A 22,882-nucleotide genomic window follows, 5' to 3' on the forward strand; every position below is an offset into this window, starting at 1 on the left:
ATTGTTTTTTCTTTTGAATTATGACCTAAGCCAAAAAAAAATTCTACAGACAAATTATTACTCGTATTTCTCTGGGATCAGCATCTTTGTAAGCTTTAAATAAAACAAAACAAAGAACCAACATGGACCAACCTGACTGGGGAAGAGTCACTGGAAGCGGATGAGATCGGCTGTGGACTTGAAGGTGCTGAGAACATCGGCCAGGAGGGAGAACGGGGCGAGGTGGGGCTCGGAGATATTGCACTGAAAAGCAAAGTTTACACATTCAACTACCTTGCTTGTAAACTGTGAAGTTTACAAGTGATGGAGGACATATGGAAGACTTTTCCTACCTTGTGGGTATACTGCCTCGACTTTTTGGGTTCAGTCTGAAGACAGAAAATAAAAAAGAGATTTAACTACACAAGTTGAAAGTGTTAAGCAAACTAAATCGCAATGGTCACAATTTATCTCAAAGCTTTAGTAGAACATGAGCTTTTAGAGTGATCCTGTTTGTTCAGGACCATGTCTGATGAGACAGTCCTGCAACAGATCAAATGAAACATAAAACATTTGGCTTCAAGGATGAAATATTTGCATATTATTCATTTTGAGAGTCAAATGCATCTTCCTTTTAAAGTGCTGCAGCAGTTTCACCAAGTAAAAGGAAAAGTTCCTGTCTCATCCCATTTTTATAGTGCTGGATTTTTCATCCTAAACTGGCCAGATCTTTAAGAAATCCAATTCCAGTTATCATGTTAGTGTGGGGCATTTAGAAATGTATTTGAACTGCTTCTTTTCCCAAAGTGGAACATCTGGCTATCCAGTTACTTTTCTCAATATTTGGTACAAAAGTTAACATTACGGTGCATTATGCTAAGTACACAATGGATCAACATGACTGACGGACGAACAGACAGACAGACAGACAGACAGACAGACAGACAGACAGACAGACAGACAGACAGACAGACAGACAACCCACATTCACAGGGAAAAAAATGAAGAGAGCCAAGACAAATAAATGTGAGTAGTCCTTTGAGATCTGAGTAGCTTTTCTGACCACAGAGGAATTAGTGCAGCTCATTAAGCTTTTAAATGAACCAAAGGTTTTGATGGCCCGGTTAATAATGAGGGATAGTTTTGCTTTGTGTTTCGTTGTAATGCAAATTGTACCTGAAGAGGTATAAAAATAGGGATCTATTATAAGTGTCAAAATTACCTATTCAGCGTTCAAGAGTTTCAGGAACTTCTGATCATTCATGCAACTTCTTTGAAAGAAAAAGTCTTGTTTAGAAATGTGACAGTGGGTGCTGACATTAGAGTTGAGGATATCTGGGCCAGTTGCTACATGTTTTGTATTGAGATGGTATTTTACGCTTGAATAGCTTCGGTGATCGACCAACTCCTTTTTGAAAACTTGCACACAAAAGTAGTCCTTATCAGCGTCCCATCAGTCCGTTTGTTTGAAACAAAAACAAATCTTCAGTGGGCCACAAAAAGCAGCTTTGTCGTCGATCGTTATTTGCTGCAAATGTTGCTTGTGTGTCAGATTTCGCAACCAATAAATTTACCATGCTGTCCATCTAATCTGGTGCCGCATGTTGTTGATGAACTCACACTGATGAGCGGCTTGAGTGAAAAGCAAGACCAGATTCTACATCATGCTTCGAGACTGTTACTGTGGTTACCTTTTACGGTTAAAACAGCCATCAACGAGATTTTGGAGAGTCATGAGGAAACAATTTGCAAATGCAACACTGACAACTGCAGGCAGCCTTTTGTGCATTATTCTTTACATGACAGAATTTTTCCTAACGCCTTTTCATCTTTGTGATTTCATTGTTTGTAGAAAATGCTTCAGGGTGCATGCCATGAATGCACAAGGGAGGTGTAGCTTATTGTTTGTTAGTCAGAACAAGGGGAAATGGTGATTATTACCTATGTGCAAAAAACACAATGCTTTTACCACAACTGAATGAAAACTGATTCAGTAATACAGAAAAAAGGAAACAAACAAGAGGTGTTTTTAATTTAAAATATCAAAACCATTAATAATAAAAGGAGTAGATGATAAACGATTATGTGAAGCAATCATCTGTGTAACCTTCAGAGGAAGACCCCACACAGAGGCAAATAAAAAAGATGGTTAGATTACAAACCAGAGGCAGCTGCAGCAAGGACATTATGAGAGCTATGGCAGACCAAGCTCCTCTTACATCAGCCCTAAAAGTCTAAAGTAACACATGAGCCAACTACCAGCTAGTGCCAATAAATCCATCTGTAAACACTCTTTCTCTTCTTAATGTCTCATTAACGGAGTCGGTCAAATGTGCCCAGGCAGCCACCCGTACACAGACACAGAGCACGAATGACAGAGTGACAACAAATAAACAAAGTATGAGTCTTGTACAAAGCCAATGGTAGGAAAGAAAATTATGACTGAATGAAAAAAGTTTTACATTTTCTTCACTTTTTTTTTTTTTTTTTTATTCGTCAGCTACAAAAAAGTAAGTTCCTCTTCCTGGGATGCTTTAGAGGCCTACAAGCCCTGAGAAACCCTTATTAAAACCTAATAATATTTGTAGGAAGTTTTTAAATTGTTCGTTTTCAGTTTTTTTCGATTGCTTTTATGCAATCGAGAAACTCAGACTCCACGTTTTCAAAACAGTAAACACACAGGGCAAAACTCATAGTCCAGGTTTTGTTTGCAATAGGCCCGAAGTTGGCCCAAACATTTAAAATATGAAACAAGTGCAGATATTGCCTTGAAACAGCACAACCTGCCAGCAAGTGCATTGTGGGAGAGCAAATGGACAATTTTTCCTTCATATTAATGCTATTTTCTGTAAACTTTTTGCTGTTGCTATCCTTAACATTCCTTCACATTTGTTCCCCTGTAACTATGTGTAGGATGTGATGCTTGGTAGCCTGATCCTTTAGTTTGAACTACTTTCTGCTCTGACCACAGTTCATTTAGCTTCCTGTAAAAAACCTGCTGGGACTTTTCAGACAACGCAGTGGCAGTGGAGCATCTTCAGATCCAGCCCTGGGTTAGCCCATTACATCACTGGCATGCAAATCCCATTTGTAGTCTTTTTACATACGCTGTGTGAAATTGCTCTTCTTGAAAACAATCAGAATCAAAAATCCTCAGATTGTTTAGATTTAAGCAGACTGAGCAGATAGAGATTTCCAGGACTCTCGCAGTTTTCCAGCCAGCTGCTCAGCACCAGTTGCTGCATTTGGGGCAGCTGCATTGAGCAACAAGGAATTTCCCAAGTCAGCGGTTTGTTTGGTTGTTCACAGAGTCTCAGCCACTCAGCTGAATATTGCAGAAAAACTAATATGGCTGTTCATGTTTATTTTTCAAATATTTTTATCAAGTAAAATGTAATCAGTGCTCAGATTAAGTGAGGAAATAATTATATCATGCATGAGCATGATGCCAATAAACATTCTGAAAGTAATTTGTCTGAAATAACTCTTCCCTTTGAAAAATAGATATTGTGCAACAAAGCAAATGGAATCTCTCAGCAACTGAAGGGAAAAACTAAAGATCTTCTGAGTAATATCAAGGAATCCAAAGCTAAATGACCATTTCATATTTCTTTTTAAAGAACAAATTGAATTTGTAAGTTAGCTCACTCAGACACCAAATCTCTCCTGTGTGGGACTGATTCCACAAAAGGAAACCCGGCCAAGAGCAGAAGCATTTTATCAGCTCTATCTTTGCTTTGGCAGCTTTTATAACATTCACACCTCACTATAGAGACCAACAGCTTTAGAAAGACACAGTTTCTGTCCGCAAAGGATAGGGTGGACATTGTGGTTGATAGTGGAGAAGCTGAAAATAACTCAGCAGCTACACTTGGCTCCAACATAAAACCGTCTGCTGTTTGTTCACACAGACTTGGAGGATTTTGACCACATACTGCTTCTTTTGAGGAGGAGGGAAAAGTGGGGTGAAGGTAGTGTGAAATAAAATTAAGCTAAAATAAAAAGAAAATGACATGGAACATTAAGCAGAATAAAATATTTTTCTTCTACAGAAGAAAACCAGACTAAATATTAGGGCCACAGTAGATAAGAGAAAACAAATTAGGCATAGGGGAGGACATTTCTGCCAAAAAAAAAAAATTAAGATTAACGTCACATTTATGAGAAAAAACTTGGATGAATTACGAGTTTCTATGATTAAAGGCATAAATTTGCTATATTAATACTAGAATATTGTGCACCTAACATGACCAAGTGTAAAAAAAAAAGTTTAGGTGTGTAAATACTTTTATAAGGCACTGTTTGAACAGTGTAAAGAGCTGCATAGTGAAACTGTATATATAAGACGTTATGACTCACAGTGAGCTGGGTCGGATTTGTCGTCCGTCCTGCTCTCCATCGTTGCTGGTCAGGCTGTGTCTGGGGGTTTTATTGTGGCTGCCAGTGCTGCTACTGCTGCTGCTGCTGCTGTTGTTACAGTTTGTAGAGGAAGACACTGGGTGTTGCATGTCAGCAGCTGGGGTGTTGCCAACACTGTTCCTCTTTTCACCTACAAAAATAAAGCATGATTTACATACTTTTTGCTGCTATAATTGTAAAACTCCTGACTGAGCAGTGTGAATTCTAGTTTTACATAGACCAACTAAATCCTTGTCTTGTGTGTGTCTAACATGGTAACATAAATCAAATACCTTTACAAGCTGACACTTTTATGCAACAAGAGTACTTAAGGAGACAATATATAAAGTATGTAAAAGGTGAACAGTATAAAAATGTGTTATTTTTGGGCATGGGGATCACCTGTCTGAGAATGTGTCGGTGTGTGGAATAGCGTGAGAGGCCTTTCACTGCAGGACGGTGCTTTGCTCTCAGTGCTTCTCCTCCTTGACTGGTCGAGCTGCATGCTTGTTGAATTGCCCGTCGAATTGGGCACGTCCCCAAATATCTGCGTAAACAAACAAAAACAAACAAAAAAAACTGCTTTAGGAAATTGGAAGGAACTGTTTAGCCTTACCGTCTTATTAAACCTTCCTGTGAGGAGCATTATGCTGTTGTTGAAATATCTGTTCACATAATTAGTTCGCAGATTAAAAAGCAATGTGTATCATGCAATTGTCTGCATGTAACCAAAAGTTATGTAAAGAAAGCAATGTGAACAAACTGGTTGGGTTTGAGAAAACTAGAAGTTATACAAGACATCAAGATGTCAAAAACAAACTGCAAAATACAATCGTGAGATTTTTGCACATTACAACTGCTAAGTTCAATTTATTTTATTTGAATGTTTTTGTAATAGATCAATACAGAGCAATACATAAAGTGGAAGGAAAAGTATACAGATTTCAAAATCTTTTACAAATACATATCTGAAAGACGTGGCATATGTGCTTTACTCTAATACCTCTAAATAAAAACCGGCACAACCAACTGGTTTGCCAAAGTTATTACTCCCTTTGAAACAGCAATACGCAATAGCACCTTTTTAGCTTCAGTTAATTTTCAATGCACCTCCCCAGATGGGCTTTTGGCAATATAAAACAATATAAGACAATAATAAAAACTGCTTTGTTCAAAAGAGATTTTGGAAAAGGTTGTTGCAGGTTCCGCCATGAGTTACTAAACCTTCAGATCTAAGAGGAATTACTAGGTCACTGAACACCTAAAGAGACTAACCTTTCAAATCTTTGAAAAATAATGAGATATTACATTATTAAAGAAAGTTCATCATATTCAGTTTTTTAAGAATGTGGCAATGATGAAATCTAAGATGTTTTTTTGTTGAAAATTTCAATTGCTCAGTTATATATCATCATTTTATCGTTACATTTACACAAATTACACCTGTTGACTCTCAAAAGGATGAAGTAAGTAAAAATAAATGTTATATTTATGTGTGAGACATCTATTCACCACACATTCTCTTACTCGTGTCAACATGAGGTGGAAGAACCTTTTACTAGCGTCTTGTTTGCTCCATTCATTGACTGAACATTGTGTCCAATGGCAGGCTCTCATGCAGACATACTGTTGCCATGGTGAATTGCGTAAGCAGCTTGAGTCATGTGACTTTAAAGTGCACTTACAATTACCGTGGGCATGTTTAGATCTAATAGGTGTAATAAATAATGATGAATGAGGAAAAATAAAAGTTAAATCGTCACTGTACAATTTTTTGATCATGCCTGGACTCACAGCACTCCTCCTCTTACCCTCTCATGGTGCTCTATCAGGATTTCCACCACAATGTTTTGGAACTTGATGTCCATGATGGCTGCGACCGTCTCCTCCTGCGGGCGCAGCAGAGTGGGTCCAAAGACCACGCCCAGGTTGGCGACAGTCATCAGGTTCTGCTGGTGGTGACTGGCCACGCTGTGAAGGAAGAACAAAGAAAAAGGGGAACCACATTTAAATAAATGCAAAAATATAATACAAAAACTGAAATATCTGACTAATGCCTAGTCATTGTTTATTGAACTGAAATCTGCTGCTTCTTGTGATTTTTTGAATCCCCCCAAGAAATTTTGATAAATAAAAATAGAAAAAGATAACCGTCTGCTTAGACAACATGACACTGTTGTTGAAAAGTGAAAGGATAAAAACATTATGCATAGAGACACCTACTATAACGGGGATTTTCTATACCTTTGCTTAGGTCAAATTTGGACTGGATTTATTAGCTAAAAATGCATTTTTCAGAACTAGAAGCAAGAATTTGCCAATAACAGGGAGAAAATATCCTATTTCAGAGCCATTAAACCTGAAAAATTATAATGATAAATTATTATCACCTCTTGTATTGTTTTTAGAGGGCAGTCAAGTAATTTTAAAGAACATTTTGACAAAAACATTGTGTCTATGTAGAAAAGGCCATGTCACCAATTTGGAAATGTTTTAGATATTTAAAACAGAAAACAAATCAATAATTGATAATTATTAATATTGACTGATATAAAAAGCAAATATATCAAGATGTTTTTCAGTCATATCATCTGTCCTGTTCAAAAGAGCTTTTGCCTCAGTAAGAGAAGGAATAAGCTATAAAATAACTTGCCAAAAAATACAGAATTTCCCTTTATTTCTACAAATATTGGATGAAACCACTGTCATGCTTCTTTTCTTAGAGCAACACTTTGAGGGTCACAAGATGATATTAGCTGCATTAGTTGGGCTGCCTATTTGAAGGCATCATTATGACAACATTTTTTTCAGCTGAAGAATCTATGGAGAGGCCTCCCTAAGATCTGCAGACCCCAGTGACCCACAGTTAGAGTTTCCTGGTGAGATAATAACAGAAGATCTCTGAGGTTCTCTGTTTATACTTTGATTATGTTATTTGTGCAGCCCACACAGTTCTGTCTTTGCTAGTATTCAAGTTATAATGTAGCTGATTGGCATGTATATAAATACTGGTACACTGGTATTTTAGGAATGCATATTTACTTAAGCTCCAAACTGCCATTACATAATGCTCGAACTGAAATCTACTGATGTGATTTCAAAAATAAAACATAAAAGTTTCATTTTGTTAATTTTGCCAGGGACATATTTTGCAAGGTCACAATGCATTTTAATCTCCTTTGTAGACGCTTGGTCATAATACAAAGTAATTTCCTGCTAAAACTTAAGAGATAGTGCATTCAGGAGAAAGGAGCAGACAGATGGGCTGATGCAATGAAAGGATAAGGCCCCTGGCTGCAGCTGTCGCCGTGCACAAAGTCATAAAAATCCACTGTAAATCAACAGCCTGACAAGGACCTTTGCAGAAAAGCTGAAAGAGCACAGAGACCAGGAGGGCATCGCCTGTCTGCAAGCAGCAGGTCAGAAAAGGACAAAGCATAGAGGAAGACTGGGAAAGTCAAAGCAGTTTTCTGTCTAAGGCATGTTTTTGCTTCTGCAATGAATTTTACAATTAAAACAATCTGAAGATAGTTAAAGCAAGTGAATCTACCAACAAAAATAGGTTAATAAAATAACCTATTACAAATGGTTGGACTCATTTATGCATTTGACTTTTTACATGTGTAAACACTATCTCCTCTTTAGCAATGATGAAATCAACTTGCAGGCTGATAGGAATAGAAAACTGCAAAGATCAAAGGTGTGCTCTGATACAGTCACCATATCTATAAAGCGGCTATGATGATGGCCATCGGCAGCTATAATCCAACAAAGCTTGTGGAAATATGCTCGCTACCAAAAGGCCTGCATGCGCTCACCCACAGGTAGTATAAACATGGATGATGACCCATTTATCACAGATTGCATCATGCTGCAGCTCCAGAAGGAAAGCCTGATAAATCCACTGGGCTTAGATGCAGGTTTAGACTGAATACACAATGTCAGTGGAATACTTTAGCAGAATAATCACACATAAGCCACTACTGTCATGCCATGAGTTGTTTTTAAGGCTGGGGCTCAATTTGATTATACAGCAATCAATATATGAATGCATTTATAATTCAATAGATTTAGCCAGAGTATTAAAGTGTATTAATTTAATATGTTGCATATGTGGTGAGGGAGAAAAGTAATTATAAAGAATGGTCAAAGACTAGATTTTGATAATGGTTTGTATGCAGAAGTCAGATTTTTCAACTTCCAAGTTTTTCCTACTTGAAATTTTACTTTAAATTTTAAAGTAATTTTAATTTAATTTAAAATTAAATTTAAAGTACAATTTAATTTTACTTTAAATTTTAGAAAATTTAAAATAAAACTACCTAAACTTCAACATGTAATATGTCTACTGTGCATACAAAATTTAATTAAAGTTAAATTTCTGATTTTTTTGTATTGTAATAAATAATCTGTATTTGTGACGATCTTTTAATTTGTAAATGCAAGACTAAAAATTCCTGACAGAAACAGCTTGTCTATAGTCCAGCAAATACATTTTTAGTCAAATTTGGTTCTGGACTCCAGCTAGCAGATCCAATATCTTTCATTTTCTTCTGGTATAGTCTTTTTTTTTTTGCTGATTTGATATTACTCCCAATCCCTTCCTGGAACAGAAAACCTGGGAAAAGAGATTCTCCTGTTGGCTCCAGGGTTTCCATTGTAAACCCACAATGCATCAAATTACATGGAAATTTTACTGAGTCTAAGTTTTTGTTTTTTTCTCAGGATTGATGGCAGAACCAATCAAGAGATAATGGACTCCACCAAACGGATTGCAGGAGACAGGTTGTGTGTTATCTCCACCTACTTGGACAGGTGTTTCATCAGCAGCTCCAACATTTGTCTGTTCTTCTCAGGTAATCGGTGAACAAGAGCATGAATCTCTGTCACTCTGGCCTCTGGGTTGTCCATCTCTGAGGAAAGACACATATAGGTTATTTGCATCACATCTCTTTTTCTCTCCTAAGAAAAAGAGATGTGAGGAATCAGGACTCTTTAGTAATATCATTTACCAATACACTAACTCACTGACTAACAATGCAAATATATTAACAACATTATTACTGTCATATGTTACACTTTCATGCTTTATGGTGTCCACAAAAGGAAATAAAATCACATAGCTATTATGGCTTAAAAAGAGGATATGTTGTTATTCTTAGTTTTAAGTGAATTGTTACGTAACTCTGTACTGTTAATAAAAAGATATTATTTGTTAGTCAGAAGTGACAAATACTCAAAGAAGGTTTTACAAACTGGAGTTGTATTTAAAAAAAAAGTAAAGCTTATTTACAGGCAACTATTTTTATTGAACCAGAATTTAGAAGCAGCATTTGTAGATACGCATGGATGTAAAATTAAATCCAAAATTATTCATACCATTGCCCAATTTATGTTTATATTATTTAGGGATGCAACAATATGACAATTTGAGCTGATGTTGATATGTGACATAAATATTTTAGTGGTTAAAAAAAGTGAAGGTGTTTTAGCATTAAAGAGTGTTTATTAATGCATATAAAGTCTGGAAGTTGCATTTATTAAATTGGCAAAATGGCATAAATATTCAAGTCACATATCAAAACTATCCACACAAATTTTGACATTAACACTGTAACCTATTAATTTGCTGGAGATCACTCATCTCTGATCAGAGCTGCTGGAGACTTTGCCTTGTTAATGGTTAAGGCTGACAGACCTGGTATTAAAGCATCACAGCTTTAAGTCAATAGAAAGGTGACAGCAGATCAGCCCTCAGGATCTGGCTGTCAGCAGGAAGTAATGAAACACCGACTTGACTGCAGGGCTGGAAACCTTTTCCACACACTTTAACACTAAAAGTATCTCCATAACAAGTCAACTGCTGCAAAGGCCAAAGACTAAAATATAAACCAAAACTATTATCGAGAGTATAAGAAGAGTAGTGCAAGACAACTCAAACATGTCCTAATAAACATCTAGTGTCAACACAGACAGTCATCTGATCAGAAATATGACACCTACTTGTCATTTCCTAACATGAACACTACAAGCTGCAGTAGGGAATGTTTATAAAAAACTGTTTTGATCTACTACAAAACTGTTAGTAGATCCTGATAGTAGAATAAGAAATAGATAATCTGTGAAAAAAAATCAAGCTTTTCTGTATCCTCCCAGTGGTCCTACTGCTGTTTGCAGAAATACACCGCTCCCAGAAACAACCAATCAGAGCCAGGAGGAATGTCTTAACTGTGTCAATCATGCTTTTGTACATGGTGCTCACATCCTTCCCACATTTAGTGCATGCTGTCGTTCAAGCTCAAGATTGCTGGTGTGCTGTGGCTGTGCTTGTGTCAGAGAAACATCCTAACCTACCAGTGAATACCAGCCTGCTTATTTGTTTAAAATGCAATTAAATCCTTTCTCCACAGAGATAAAGAACATTTGATGAGACATCAACACATGAACATTGTTTAATGAAGAAATAAGAATTTTTTGGGTATGTTATTATTTTTTTCACATGGTTTTAACTGTGAACAAACCAAAGAATATTTATTTAAGAAATCAATAAATTATGTTTACATTTGTTGTCCTAACATGACAATTTTTTTTAAAGTTCAAAGGATAAGAATATTTTTGTGAGGCTCTGTCTACAAAAAGCAGCAATGTAGTGGGAAAAAAACAGAAAGTGTTTGAGAAATAATTTCAAGCTGTTCATAGTTTCTCAGTTATGCAAATCTTTCCCATCAGGGCGTGAAGACATTTGATTTACAAATTAGTGGATAAAGAGAGTTCACGTCTGAACTGACATGAGGGGAGAGAATAAAGGGCAACGCACATCAGTGGTGTCAAACAAGGTGAAGTCGTTTTCTATTTAACAGCTGACACAGATGGCATCTGATTCCATCAGCACCATCAAACTGATCTGAAAACTACTCCGTTTAGAGGAGCTGATTCCTCTCACAAAACATTCCCCAGATAACGTTCCATAACCTCTCTGTCTCAGAACTGTCAAGAACAACATTCAGTTTGAGTTAAAGGCACCAATTGCATATTAAATATGTTTTAAAGGCACCAGTCAACAGTTTTAGAGATATTGTTTGATCAAGCATCGACTGTGTCTCATCCATTCTCTATAGCCAATTGCAAATTAAAAATCCTTTCACCTATCGGGTGAAACCAAGCAATGATTTAAAAGATAAATATCAGTGCATATTTGTTTAATAGGAAAATCCAAACTTGTTAGACCAGCTAATTGCTAAAAGGTTCTTTACTGGCACTGTATTGCTTCTCATTTCTTCACTCAATTTAATATAAAACATTATCATAAATTGATTGGATATTTGCTTAGTTTTTAGAGGGTTTAAAAATGTAACATCACAGAAAAATATTAGGAAAGAATCATTTTAGTTAAACTGTACAGAGGAAGTTAATAGGTTCATGAGAAAAACATGTTACAAGCAGATGTAAGCACCCAGTAAAGTCAATAAACTGGTATTCTCCTGTCAGTGAGAACAAAAGACAGGTATTAGAAGTCAGACTCCATCCTACCACACCTTCTACTCCTCCTCATTTTTCCTTCCTTCTACACCAAACTAGTTCCCACAACATCCCTTTCTTTTACTTCAACCCATGTCTCTTTTTTGTCTAAATCTGATATTTGACACAGGATGAGAGTAAACAAAGAGAAAACTTGAGGAGGAGCAAAATGAGCGATGGTGTTGGGAGGAACGGGTTGGGATGTGAAAGAGAGAAGGAGTGAGGGAGGAGTCTGTAGCGGGAGTTCAAACCAGGACAGCGTCCTCATAGCACTCTGGGAAGAGCCAGGAGATAAAAAAATAGGAGAACTCAGCCGCATTCTTCCATGTACCGATTCATGGTGTGCAAAATTTAACAGGCTTTCCAAAAATAGTGCAAAATTTTAATATAGAGAAATTAAACGACAACAATTCCAAGCGTAACATGGAGGAATACTCCACATTTAAATATCGCTGAAACTCCACAAGCCTAACAGGCAAACATATAGAAACAGCCCTTTTACTCTCTCTCTGGTTGGCTTGGCTATGTATGGAGCTGCTTCCTGGCAGTGTTGCCAGGGACACAGAGTTATTTCCTGGAGTTTATTCCCATTGCAGCTGAGATTTCCAAAGGATTAACAGTCAAACATAGAAGACCTGTCTGCCCATCCTTTTAGGCCAAACTCAATTAAAATAAAATACACTTGATTTTACTTTTTTTGAAATAAAGTACAAAATAGATAAAATGAGAAAGAAGAGCATATAAACATGCACTGATTTGAAAAATATTTATGCCCACTGTAACATTTTCACATACCGTCGACTTCCAACCACAGACCTTAGTCTTAGAATATATTAACTTCAATTTTTTTTCATAAATAAAGATCTGAAAAGTGTGGCATGCATTTGTAGTCAACCACCCCACAGAGTCACTACTTTGTAGAACTGCCTTTCACAGCAGTAAGTATTTTAGGGAATGTCTCTACAACCTAAATACAAATCTAGAGATTCTATTTTTGCTTGTACTGAAACTCAGTCGTATTGAATGGGCTGCATCAGTAAACGGTATTTTCTAACATTTGACGTAAAATGTTAGGTGGATGTGGGTCTGGACTTTGATTGTGCCATACTAACACAGAAATAGGTTTTTATCTGAGGCATCTCATTGTAACTGCAGCTCCTCCAGAGGTACCACAGACCTTTATGCTGCTTCACTGATTGACGCTCTCCTTTCTTTATCTATCACTTCAGGTGGATAACCATAATGCTTTTTACAACAAATTAAACTTATAAATCTTGACTGAATACTTCAAATTTCTATAAAAATACTTTAAAAATCCAAACGGATCTGATGGTTCTGATGACTTGAGGAAGAAAATGTGGACCAGCCTCTGCTTGTAAGAGTTTATTTTGTATCCCAGCAGCAGCAGGCGAGGAATGCACTGGCCTGAAACGACTGCTTTGGCTGTTGGACACTTGAGATAATCAATCTTTTAAAAAGCAGAATAAGCCAAGTTTTTTTTTTCCTTCAATAGACACTCTACATATGAAACTCAGAATTTTTTTAAGTTGGGCTTTTGCAATAAATTACCCCAAAAAATAGACTTCAGCAAGTTTGTACCATTACGTTCAGTAACCCGTAGCTTTCGTCCTTCATGTCAAATTTGAATCTGTATACTTCTCATCCGCACAAGCACACACACGCAGGCTGGAGGCAATCTGGGTCACAGACATCACACAAAAAAAAGACCCAGAAGGCTAAAATAATCCCCATTTATCTCATTCATATGCTGGTTCAGATGCTGTTGTGTTTTAAACTCATCATAAAAACTCACATATTACAATGAAAATATTGAAATCCATGCTTAATCCGTACCAAAACTGTCTGGGACGATTCAAGAGGATTTCATCTGAAATCAGCAACAAACCAAAAACTCTTTGTAGGACTTTGTGTATCCTTTTATGAATAGCTGTCCTGTTTTCATGAGCATTTGGGAGGCAAATGAGGTGCACAATAAGAAGAGACTTACTGGCGGCTTTGATGAAACTCCTCTGGTACTGGTACGTCATGAGAGGAGCAGGAAGCATCCTGGAAAACAGATGTCACGTAAACTAATATCTACTCAAATAATAAAGCAGTTAAAATAGTCTGCCTCCTTAAGAGATGAATCAAGCAGAGTGTCCAGTTATTAAAGAGATATACATGAAATGAGCCACACACACCTCAGATAATGTTTGATGGCACTCGTTATTGTTTTAATCTCCCACTCTGGGTTGTCCAGCTCCAAACTTAGGATCTGAAATACAAAAATATGACTCAGTTTCCCCTAAATGGACTTGTACATGCTTGAATGTGTGTGTTTCAGTGTTTACCTATAGTCAGGCTCAGTAGTTTTTGTACTTTGGAGCTTACGCCAACGATTCTGTACAGACCCTGCTCATCAATACCTGAAGACGCAGAGATGAAATAAGGAAGTTATACTGAAGATATTTTAGGTAATTATTAAATAAGGAATATAGAAGCTTGACCGTTCTTGAGTAGATCTGATGTATTGAACTGAAATACAAAAAACTATATTTTTTTCTATTTTATAATTAAATTTAAGGTACAGTATCCTTCACGAATAGTTGGACCCATAATCTCGTACAAGAACAAAATAAATATGTAATTTATTAGAGCCAAGGGAACAGAAACAGGCCCACAGTATGATTTACTCTACACCGTGCCTAACAGTGAGCATGAGGGGCTTCTCCACATATTCATACTTTGATTCACAAACTAATTTGGAGAGGTTGCTGTTGAAGAGCTCAATATTTTAGTAACGAGGTGAAAGTACCCAATTTCAGCTGAATCTCAGTAGCATTTATTAAACACACCCCATTTACAGCTTTGATCTTCACATTGGGTTGCCCCATGTGGAGGGGGCTGGTAAGGCAATATTGTGATGAGTCTAAACAAGGCCAGTCAGAATTTATTGTAATAAATTACTTTATTAGTACATTTTGCCGCATTTCACCATCCAAACTGAAATTATTTAAATAATAAATGACATAATCATAACAGTGTGAATGTATCTCCTGAAGAGTGAAGAGGCAAAAAGAAAGCAGCAACAGATCCTGTAAGGGATTGGATGAAATAAGGTGGTGTTTTCTTTTTGTTTGTTTTTTTTAACATGCAGACCTTTACTGTGACATTTTAGGGGAACATTTGAAGGCCGGGAGTGTCCAGAAACATCAAAGAGACTCATAAGGTGGCAGCTTCAATTTTATTTGTGCTAGACGACGTAAACTTTTTCAACATGGCTTGCAATGTCAAGGATGCCAATTAAAGTACATAAAAGTGTTATTCCACCAATAGAAACACCAATATTTACATATATAGTGTCATTCTGTAAGTATACCTGGATCAAGTCCACAGTATTAATTCCCTCAGTGCGTACCGGTTCATGGACATTTTATTTTCATTGTTTGGTTTTGTTTGACAGTTACGTCTGTTTTGGTACAGTTTGATGAAAGGCCCAGTAAATGGATCATCTGCACCAAATATAACGGAGGAACGATTTACAAAGTTGTATCCCTTTTCTAAGACTTCTCAGAGATACCTTAGACAACAAAATTTTATAAATGGATTTTTACATAAAACACTTTCCTTAAATAAACATAAAATAAAAGAATCCCATGCCAACTGGGGCAAGCAGATGTCAGCTAAATATATGCAAAAGTAAAATAAACCACATGAATGAAGCAGGAGATCAACCAGATATACCGTTAACATTATACCTCGAGTTTCCACAGCGTAGATGAATTTTTTCATGACATTGAACCCAGTAACATCCAGCTGGGCCACTGTTGATGAGAGACAAACAAAGATCATGAGGCGATTAGCAGCTTATAAAAAAATACATGATGACAGGCTCTTCCTACTTTAGATTTTTATACACTTTGAAAACATTTCTTCTCTTTTCAAGCTTTTCTTTTGAGCTAAGAGCTTGATTTGAAACTTAAGAGAGTTGGACAGATGCAAAAAGTTAATTACATTCCTAAATATTTTTAGGAAAATCAAAAATCTGTTCAATTGTAGTATTCCGGCAGGCCATCCATCTCAGTTTTAATCCGTCCAGGAACTTAATCTGACCAGATTAAACATCCCCACATGAGAAAGGCATCAATGGTCACCTATTTCCTTTTACTCTTTAGCACTCATCTGTCATCACATCATATGTTTTGGTTTTACTTTACTCCAAAACTTTGCTCTCCCTAAATTAATAGCATTTTTTTAGTTTGCTTCATTTATATATGGTGATCTCAAAACTATAAGAATGTTTAGTATATAGGAATTTTTTTTAGGTATGTAAAAAAAACAAACATTACTCTAATAACGTTACCTTTGCTTATTGGGTCCACTTTCTCTGTCATACATTTAAGAATTCTCCATATATCTTATAGGCAAATTTTATGCACACCAACTCCACTTCTAGGGTTCACAACTGAGCAAAACCCAGATGTGTTCTGACAAATGGACAAAGCAACCATTGAGTTCAGGAGAACATGTCTAAATCCCACCCTGAGGTCAGCTGAAAGGCTCTGATAGGTTCTTTTCTCACAACTGAACTGTGTTTTTCAACATGTTTGTTTAGACATGAGAAGACACTGCATCATGGTTAAAAATGTGTTTCCAGTTCAAATATTTTAATCTCTAAACCAGGGGTGTCAAACTGCAGTCCTTGAGGGCCGCTGTCCTGCAACTTTTAGATGTGCCTCCGCTGCACCACACCTGAATAGTATAATTAGGTCATTAGCAAGGCTTTGGAGAACTGATCTACACAAGGAGGAGGTAATTAAGCCATTTCATTCCAGTGTTTTGTACCTGTGGCACATCTAAAAACTGCAGGACAGCGGCCCTTGAGGACTGGAGCTTGACACCCCTACTCTAAACCCTTTGTATAAATAAATGTTTAAACTGATCTACTCACTGCCTTCAGTTTGGCTGTCTTTGTTGAGATTGTACACCTGAAAACAAAAAAAGAACAATAGAGAAAAAGTTATTGTTATCTCATGAATGAAACTTTCTCTACCAAACTTTTCCTCTTGGCACAAATAGAAAATCTTTAACAGGTTATTAATCTGTATATGCTATTGGGAAAATGCATCCAGACATCACATTTAATTTGGTTTTAGAACACCCTGTAAATCCAATTAGCCATATCTGCACAAAAAAAATAGAAAATGATTGCTTTTGTGTGTCATCTATAGCAAAATGAAAGGACTTTTATTCATAAAACATTTTTTTTTTATTTGATAAAGTAAGTTACGCTCGAGGTTGAGTATTTATGCACTTAAATGGTTTATGTTTTTACAAAGGCAAAAATTTGACAGTTTCTGGTTTTATCTCAAAAAAGAGGTTGAGATACTAATGTGACTCATGAAAACAATAATCAGTGTTTTATCTGCAGCAATGAGGTCACATCCATGCGAATATGTGTTGAATAAATGTTCTGAAAAGTATTCCAAGGATATTATTGTGTACACAGCCCACATTATGGGGGAAGGGCAGCCCAAAAAGGGTTTAAGTCAGCAATTTCAAACTTTCAAGTTTCAAAGGCCGTTGAAAACATTTTCACACCCCTTGAACATTTTCCGCAAACATACGTGTACTTAAGAGGGATTTACTATCACAAAGCAGTGGATAATGGCGAGGTGAGGCATAAATGACGCGTGGTTTTCAACACTTCTATAAATACACATAAAAAGAAGTGTGACATGCAATTATATTTAGGTTCGCCTCGAATCAATACATAGCATACTCTGCTGTAATTGCAGCTGCACATCCTTTGGGGTATGGCTACAAGTTTTGCCCATCTACAGACTGAAAGTTTTGACTGTAACATACAAAGCTGAATAGACACAAATAAGCAAAGCTGAACTAAATTATTAAAGCCTTTTTAATAAATGGATACAAATTTGAACATAAAGCTCATGTTAAGAACTTCTTTTTCAAGGGTGGCCTTATCCTGCTGTAATGCTCAATCAGATTGAACTGATTAAACTCTAACAGTTACAAAACAAACATGTCTGAACACCAAAGGTGGCGTTACAGATGAGGCAGAAAACACAAGCATATTTTATTTTACAACGGGTCGCCTGAGTTCTGCAGCTGCATGTTCCAGCTTGCGTGGTGTCAATTACCTTTGCCCGTTTGCATGCGGACATGAGGGAAGTGTCGAGACATGAACAGTTCTGAATGTGGGCGCAGAGAGCAGCACTAAAACAGTTCAAATGAGCAAAACGTAAAGTTTGTAAGCCTAAACTAAACCATTTGTTGTACATGTGAAAAAGTTGCACAAAAGCTCAGAGGACATGATGTCCCCTTCTCTCCTCCTTTGTCTCCATCACTGTTTGTCTTCGTCATATAAGCGCAAACTGGTAACCATGGCAACTTACCGGTTCTCTACCATCCATAGCCTCCATCCACAACCTGCGATCCTCCTCTGACAGAGCCTGCATGGTGATTATGCCTTGTCTGCACACACACACACACACACACACACACACGCACACACACCCAAAAGGGACATTAGCGTTTTAAATTTTATGGTAAGTGGCAAACATTTTCTGTTTGAGGTTCTTTGTTAGAGATCAACAAATTTCCAAATGCACATGAAGAAGCAATTCGTAATACCACATTTTGCACAAGAACAAATGCCTTAATATTAAAGTATACCTGCAATTATTACATTTTATTTGCCAACCCTGTAGTAGTAAAAAAAAAAAAATTTTCAGACTGATTTGAATATGAAAATTAGATATTTTCCCCCTCCCAAGTGTGAAACGTGTTCTGTTGCATGTGCCAGAGTTCTGATTCTAATCTGCTGAAATCTGATGATCAGCTGCTCGGATCAGATTTTTCACCATAAAAGGATCATTGGCAGATGATGGATGTTCCCTGAAAAATTTATCAGCTAGCAAAAATGTATTAATCCACAAAGAAAAGACGAATCATTCTGAGAGGAGAGGCATTCATTGTGTGTTCTCACATCTCGGTCATTAAAACAGTCTCATTAGCTAAGTCTGCCTCTGCCTTCTTACAAGTTCACAATCGATCCTAGTCACTCTGTCAGCACAAGAACATTCATCTTCTTCTTGCTCCCACGCTCTGCGCCAATCATGATCCACTGCCCCGAAAAAGGACATCACTCATCCAGACGCACTCTGGCCAGAAAGCACAAACACATCCTGCAGCCTCTGCTGCTAAGTAAGAAAAACTTCTCAGCCTGTTCTAATAGTGGTGGAAATTAAAGGTGAAAAACTTGGAAAATATATCATCAGTTTGTACACTTCAAAGCTTTTTCAAAAAGTTGTTAAGTCACAAGAGACAGAATACTCTTCTTTTAGAAGCATTTATGCTTTTTAAAATGTAAAAACAGTATGAAAACACCAATCAAAAAGACTTAAAGGGCAACAAATGCAAAAAAGAGGATGAGGAGGTAATGTAGAGAAAAATGTGGAAGAGCTAGAAAAAGAACTGCACAGACAGAGAGCCCACAGGTTTCTTCTTAATTAAGCCAATGGCACCCTCATGTGTCTGTGGGGGCAAATTACAACACTGCAAAACCTAATGTTGGGAATCTGCTTTGTTAAATTGTGTTGATCTAATATACAGGTTCAGCTCAATAAATAAGAACATCAATAGGTTAATTAATCAAATCAATTAAAAATGTTAAACTCTTTTACAAAGATTCAACAAAACAATCTATACTTTTAAGCGTTTACTTTTGTTAGATTACATTATCCTAGGTCAAAATGAATCCCAATATTCTGTTTCTTAGAAAATGTGAATGATTTTTGTGATTTCAGGTGAAAAACTATGTTTGAAAAGTCACAAACAGTCACTGCTACTGAAGCAGGTTGTTCACAGAGTGCTGCATTCAAGGATATTAATGGAGAGATGAGAGGAAGGAAAAAGTGTTGTAGAAAAAGGTACACAGCCAACAGGTATTACTGCAGGTTTAACACAATTTTGGAGCTAATATCAATCAAGAATTTGGGAAAAAATATAAAATATTCCCTTTTTTATTTGTTTTTGCAGCTATGAGTAAAACCATTAAACCTGGCAGAAATAAACCCTAGTTATTTCAGGCTGTTTACATAATTTTACCTTTTGAACTAAATTGTTAAACTAAATAAATGTTTCAATGATATTTTAAGTTGTTTTAGAGCCACTTGTCAGTATAAATAATGTAACATGATAATAGATGAGTAGGTGAAAGGAAAATGGTTTCAGTATCTTGTCAATTAAAAAGATGAAGCAGGTGATCAAACAACAAACTCTCTAACCTGTCCATGGCCTCAACATCAAAACAGAACCTCTTTTCTATGGACTCCGTCTTCCTCCTGGTGCACGACTTCAGGATGAAACTCTCCTCCTCACCCTGATCAATAAAAAAAGAGAGGAAAAGCACAGCACTGTAGTACAACAATAACATTCACACAAACAGGTATTTCAACTAAACAAGCATTTCACATGGTGATGGAGGTTAGCTTGATGAAGTAAAACGAATCACTTTGCTCTTTCTGAAGCTGCACATTAATTGACACACTATATTTCTGACTGAAAATTTCTTGCTAAATTTTTTTATGCTTCAAAGTGAAATGCTACTTTGTGTTTATCTATCACATAACAAATTACAGAATGCGGTTTAAAATCAGGACAAGAACCCTGATTGGTGAGTGACACACTCACCATTTTGCCCCCTGATTTGGGGTCAAACACAACCATGGCGAACTTCTTGGGCTCACGGTGGTAAGTGCAGTAGTACTTCACCCACGTAGAAACAAAGGGACCTGAGAAATAAAGAACAAGAGCTCAGATGATGAATGATTGCACCAGACAGGAAAGAGGATGGAGGAATAAAGAGAAAAGGTCAAAGAGATACAGATGGACAGAAGTAAAACAATAGCAGCAAAAAAAAAGCTGAGTAGGCCCAGGTACAGGGATAAAATGTGCTACCATGGAAACCACATGAATCCTTTGCTGCTGTCAGGTCACAGATACAAGGTGGTTTCTGTAAGCAGAAACCAAGGTGGGCTTCTACTCACGCTTCTCCAGCACGAACAAGTAGCCCTCCATGGTGTGCTGGCTGACACTCTTGTGCTCATGAGGGTTCTCCTTCATCTTCCTCATCAGACTCTCAACCTCAGACCTTGTGCTCTCAAAACGGTTCCTTGTCTGTACGCACAAGTACAAGAAGCAAAATCCGTTCTGATTACACATTACCTGATTTGTTTTCTATCAAATTATGCCAACAGAAACCTTCACACAGGCAGAATCACATTCTAAATAATTTCTAAACAGAAAATTTGCTCCTGTCAGTAATATTAGAGTAATATAACTAATATTTGCTAACTGAAAATCTTTGTAGAATTGTCAAGTATTGAATTTTGCAAAAGCGTCTTAAGAAATAGAAAAAACCTCTATAGGATTAGGATTATTTAACTACTAATAGTTACATTTATGCCTTTTATTAAATTTGACATTTTGTCTTTCATACCTCCTTAATAATGTCTGTTTCACTTACCATAGTTTTGGGCCAATTTAAATTTCTCAGTTAGTGTTTCTAGCTCTTAGATCTCCAAAGTGTACGCTTGTGTTGACATGAAGTAACACTTTGTGTTTTGTTCCAGACTCCTGCTCCTCTGAGACCAATTAGTAGAATCCTATTTAAGAAGCTGCATGTAAAGGACATTCAAATAGATCTTTGTCCAGTTGAATGACATATATCCTCACTGATTGTGAAGGTTTAAATTCCTTTTTTGTTCTCTTGAGATAATGTTAACTTTTAGATCAGACTGTCTTTGTAGGAGAAAGTTACATTTTATTTAACCCTAGTTTTCTCCTGCTAAAGTTAGGTAAGCCAGGTTTGTATCTATTTTATCTTGAAACAAATATAGCTTTGTTATGGCATAACTTCCAAAGTTATGGCATAACAAGTAATAACAGCTTGTAGGACACCAAACAGCTGGAAACAATGGCATCAATCAACACAAAAAGGAATTCAATTGATCTGTATTCCCAACTACATTTAAACAAAAGTCTAATTTGTTTGTTTTTGGGTTCTTACGTTCTGTATGCTGATAGTGAGATCAGTTTTGAAGTGGTTGAAGTCCTTTGCTAACTCATAGCCATGATGATAGTAGGTGAACAGGCCTTGAAGAAATGCCAGCAGCTGAAACAAAGCCCAACAACAACAACAAAGAGGGAATAATATGACCAGGCAGGAAAATAATAAAAAAAAATGTTCTTAGCAATGTGGGCAACAACTTTCTTTTATATCCTCAAAAACCACAGTTGAGATGCCCTCAACTAAAACTCAATCATTGTTTGATAACAAAATAAGGTGTAATGCAAACCATTCAGCAGATGAATTAAAGGAACAGGTATAATAACAAAATGCGGTGTTATCTTACAGGCTCCACAAAGTCAAACATCTTCCTCTCTTGGACCTCTTGCACCTTAAAGACATACTCCAGAGAAACTTCGTAGAAATGCTGCCTCACGTGATCCACCTGGTTATCCGCCTAAAACACAAAATTAAATGCATACAAGTGGTAAATCACAGGGACAGAAGGAGAAACTTATGAGATGTAGAGGCAGATAAATGTCCTTACTTCATGTAGATGGGACTCTTTTTTCTTTGCTGAAAGGCTCAAATGCTTCTCTAGCACTCCACAATATTTCTCTGTCTCTTTGTCATATTTCTTCTTGGCTTCCTGCCACACAGAATACAACACAATTAAGTTTTTCAATCAATATATCTTTATTGATGATCCCCTTTTCCAATAGAGGAAAAGCCTCAAGAAGCGTCACACAAACAATGTGTAATAACAACAAAAGAAGTTCCCTGCACTATATTGGAAATCTTGTATATTTCCCCTTAAATGGTACTATATTTGTAAGAAAAATGCTTTTGTGGGTTGAGCCACAGATTTGAGTTGCTGTACCCATTAAAAAA

The 22,882-nt window shown here is 36.7% G+C and overlaps 1 protein-coding gene across 1 annotated transcript in view; it reads right to left on the reverse strand.

Moving 5' to 3' along the window:
* The window catches only part of LOC122844538 (rho GTPase-activating protein 26-like), an 80,140-nt gene that overhangs the window by 5,536 nt on the left and 51,722 nt on the right, over nucleotides 1-22,882 (reverse strand). Inside the window, 18 exon segments of the mRNA XM_044140118.1 lie at nucleotides 133-243; nucleotides 333-368; nucleotides 4,339-4,528; nucleotides 4,780-4,924; nucleotides 6,189-6,348; nucleotides 9,185-9,290; nucleotides 13,904-13,962; nucleotides 14,097-14,142; nucleotides 14,217-14,321; nucleotides 15,654-15,719; nucleotides 16,847-16,883; nucleotides 18,315-18,393; nucleotides 20,208-20,302; nucleotides 20,614-20,714; nucleotides 20,970-21,099; nucleotides 21,992-22,096; nucleotides 22,338-22,448; nucleotides 22,539-22,640. Coding sequence (XP_043996053.1) covers nucleotides 133-243; nucleotides 333-368; nucleotides 4,339-4,528; nucleotides 4,780-4,924; nucleotides 6,189-6,348; nucleotides 9,185-9,290; nucleotides 13,904-13,962; nucleotides 14,097-14,142; nucleotides 14,217-14,321; nucleotides 15,654-15,719; nucleotides 16,847-16,883; nucleotides 18,315-18,393; nucleotides 20,208-20,302; nucleotides 20,614-20,714; nucleotides 20,970-21,099; nucleotides 21,992-22,096; nucleotides 22,338-22,448; nucleotides 22,539-22,640 — 1,784 coding nt within the window.

The sequence above is a fragment of the Gambusia affinis genome, linkage group LG15 (genome assembly GCF_019740435.1).
Source record: "Gambusia affinis linkage group LG15, SWU_Gaff_1.0, whole genome shotgun sequence".
NCBI lineage: Eukaryota > Metazoa > Chordata > Actinopteri > Cyprinodontiformes > Poeciliidae > Gambusia > Gambusia affinis.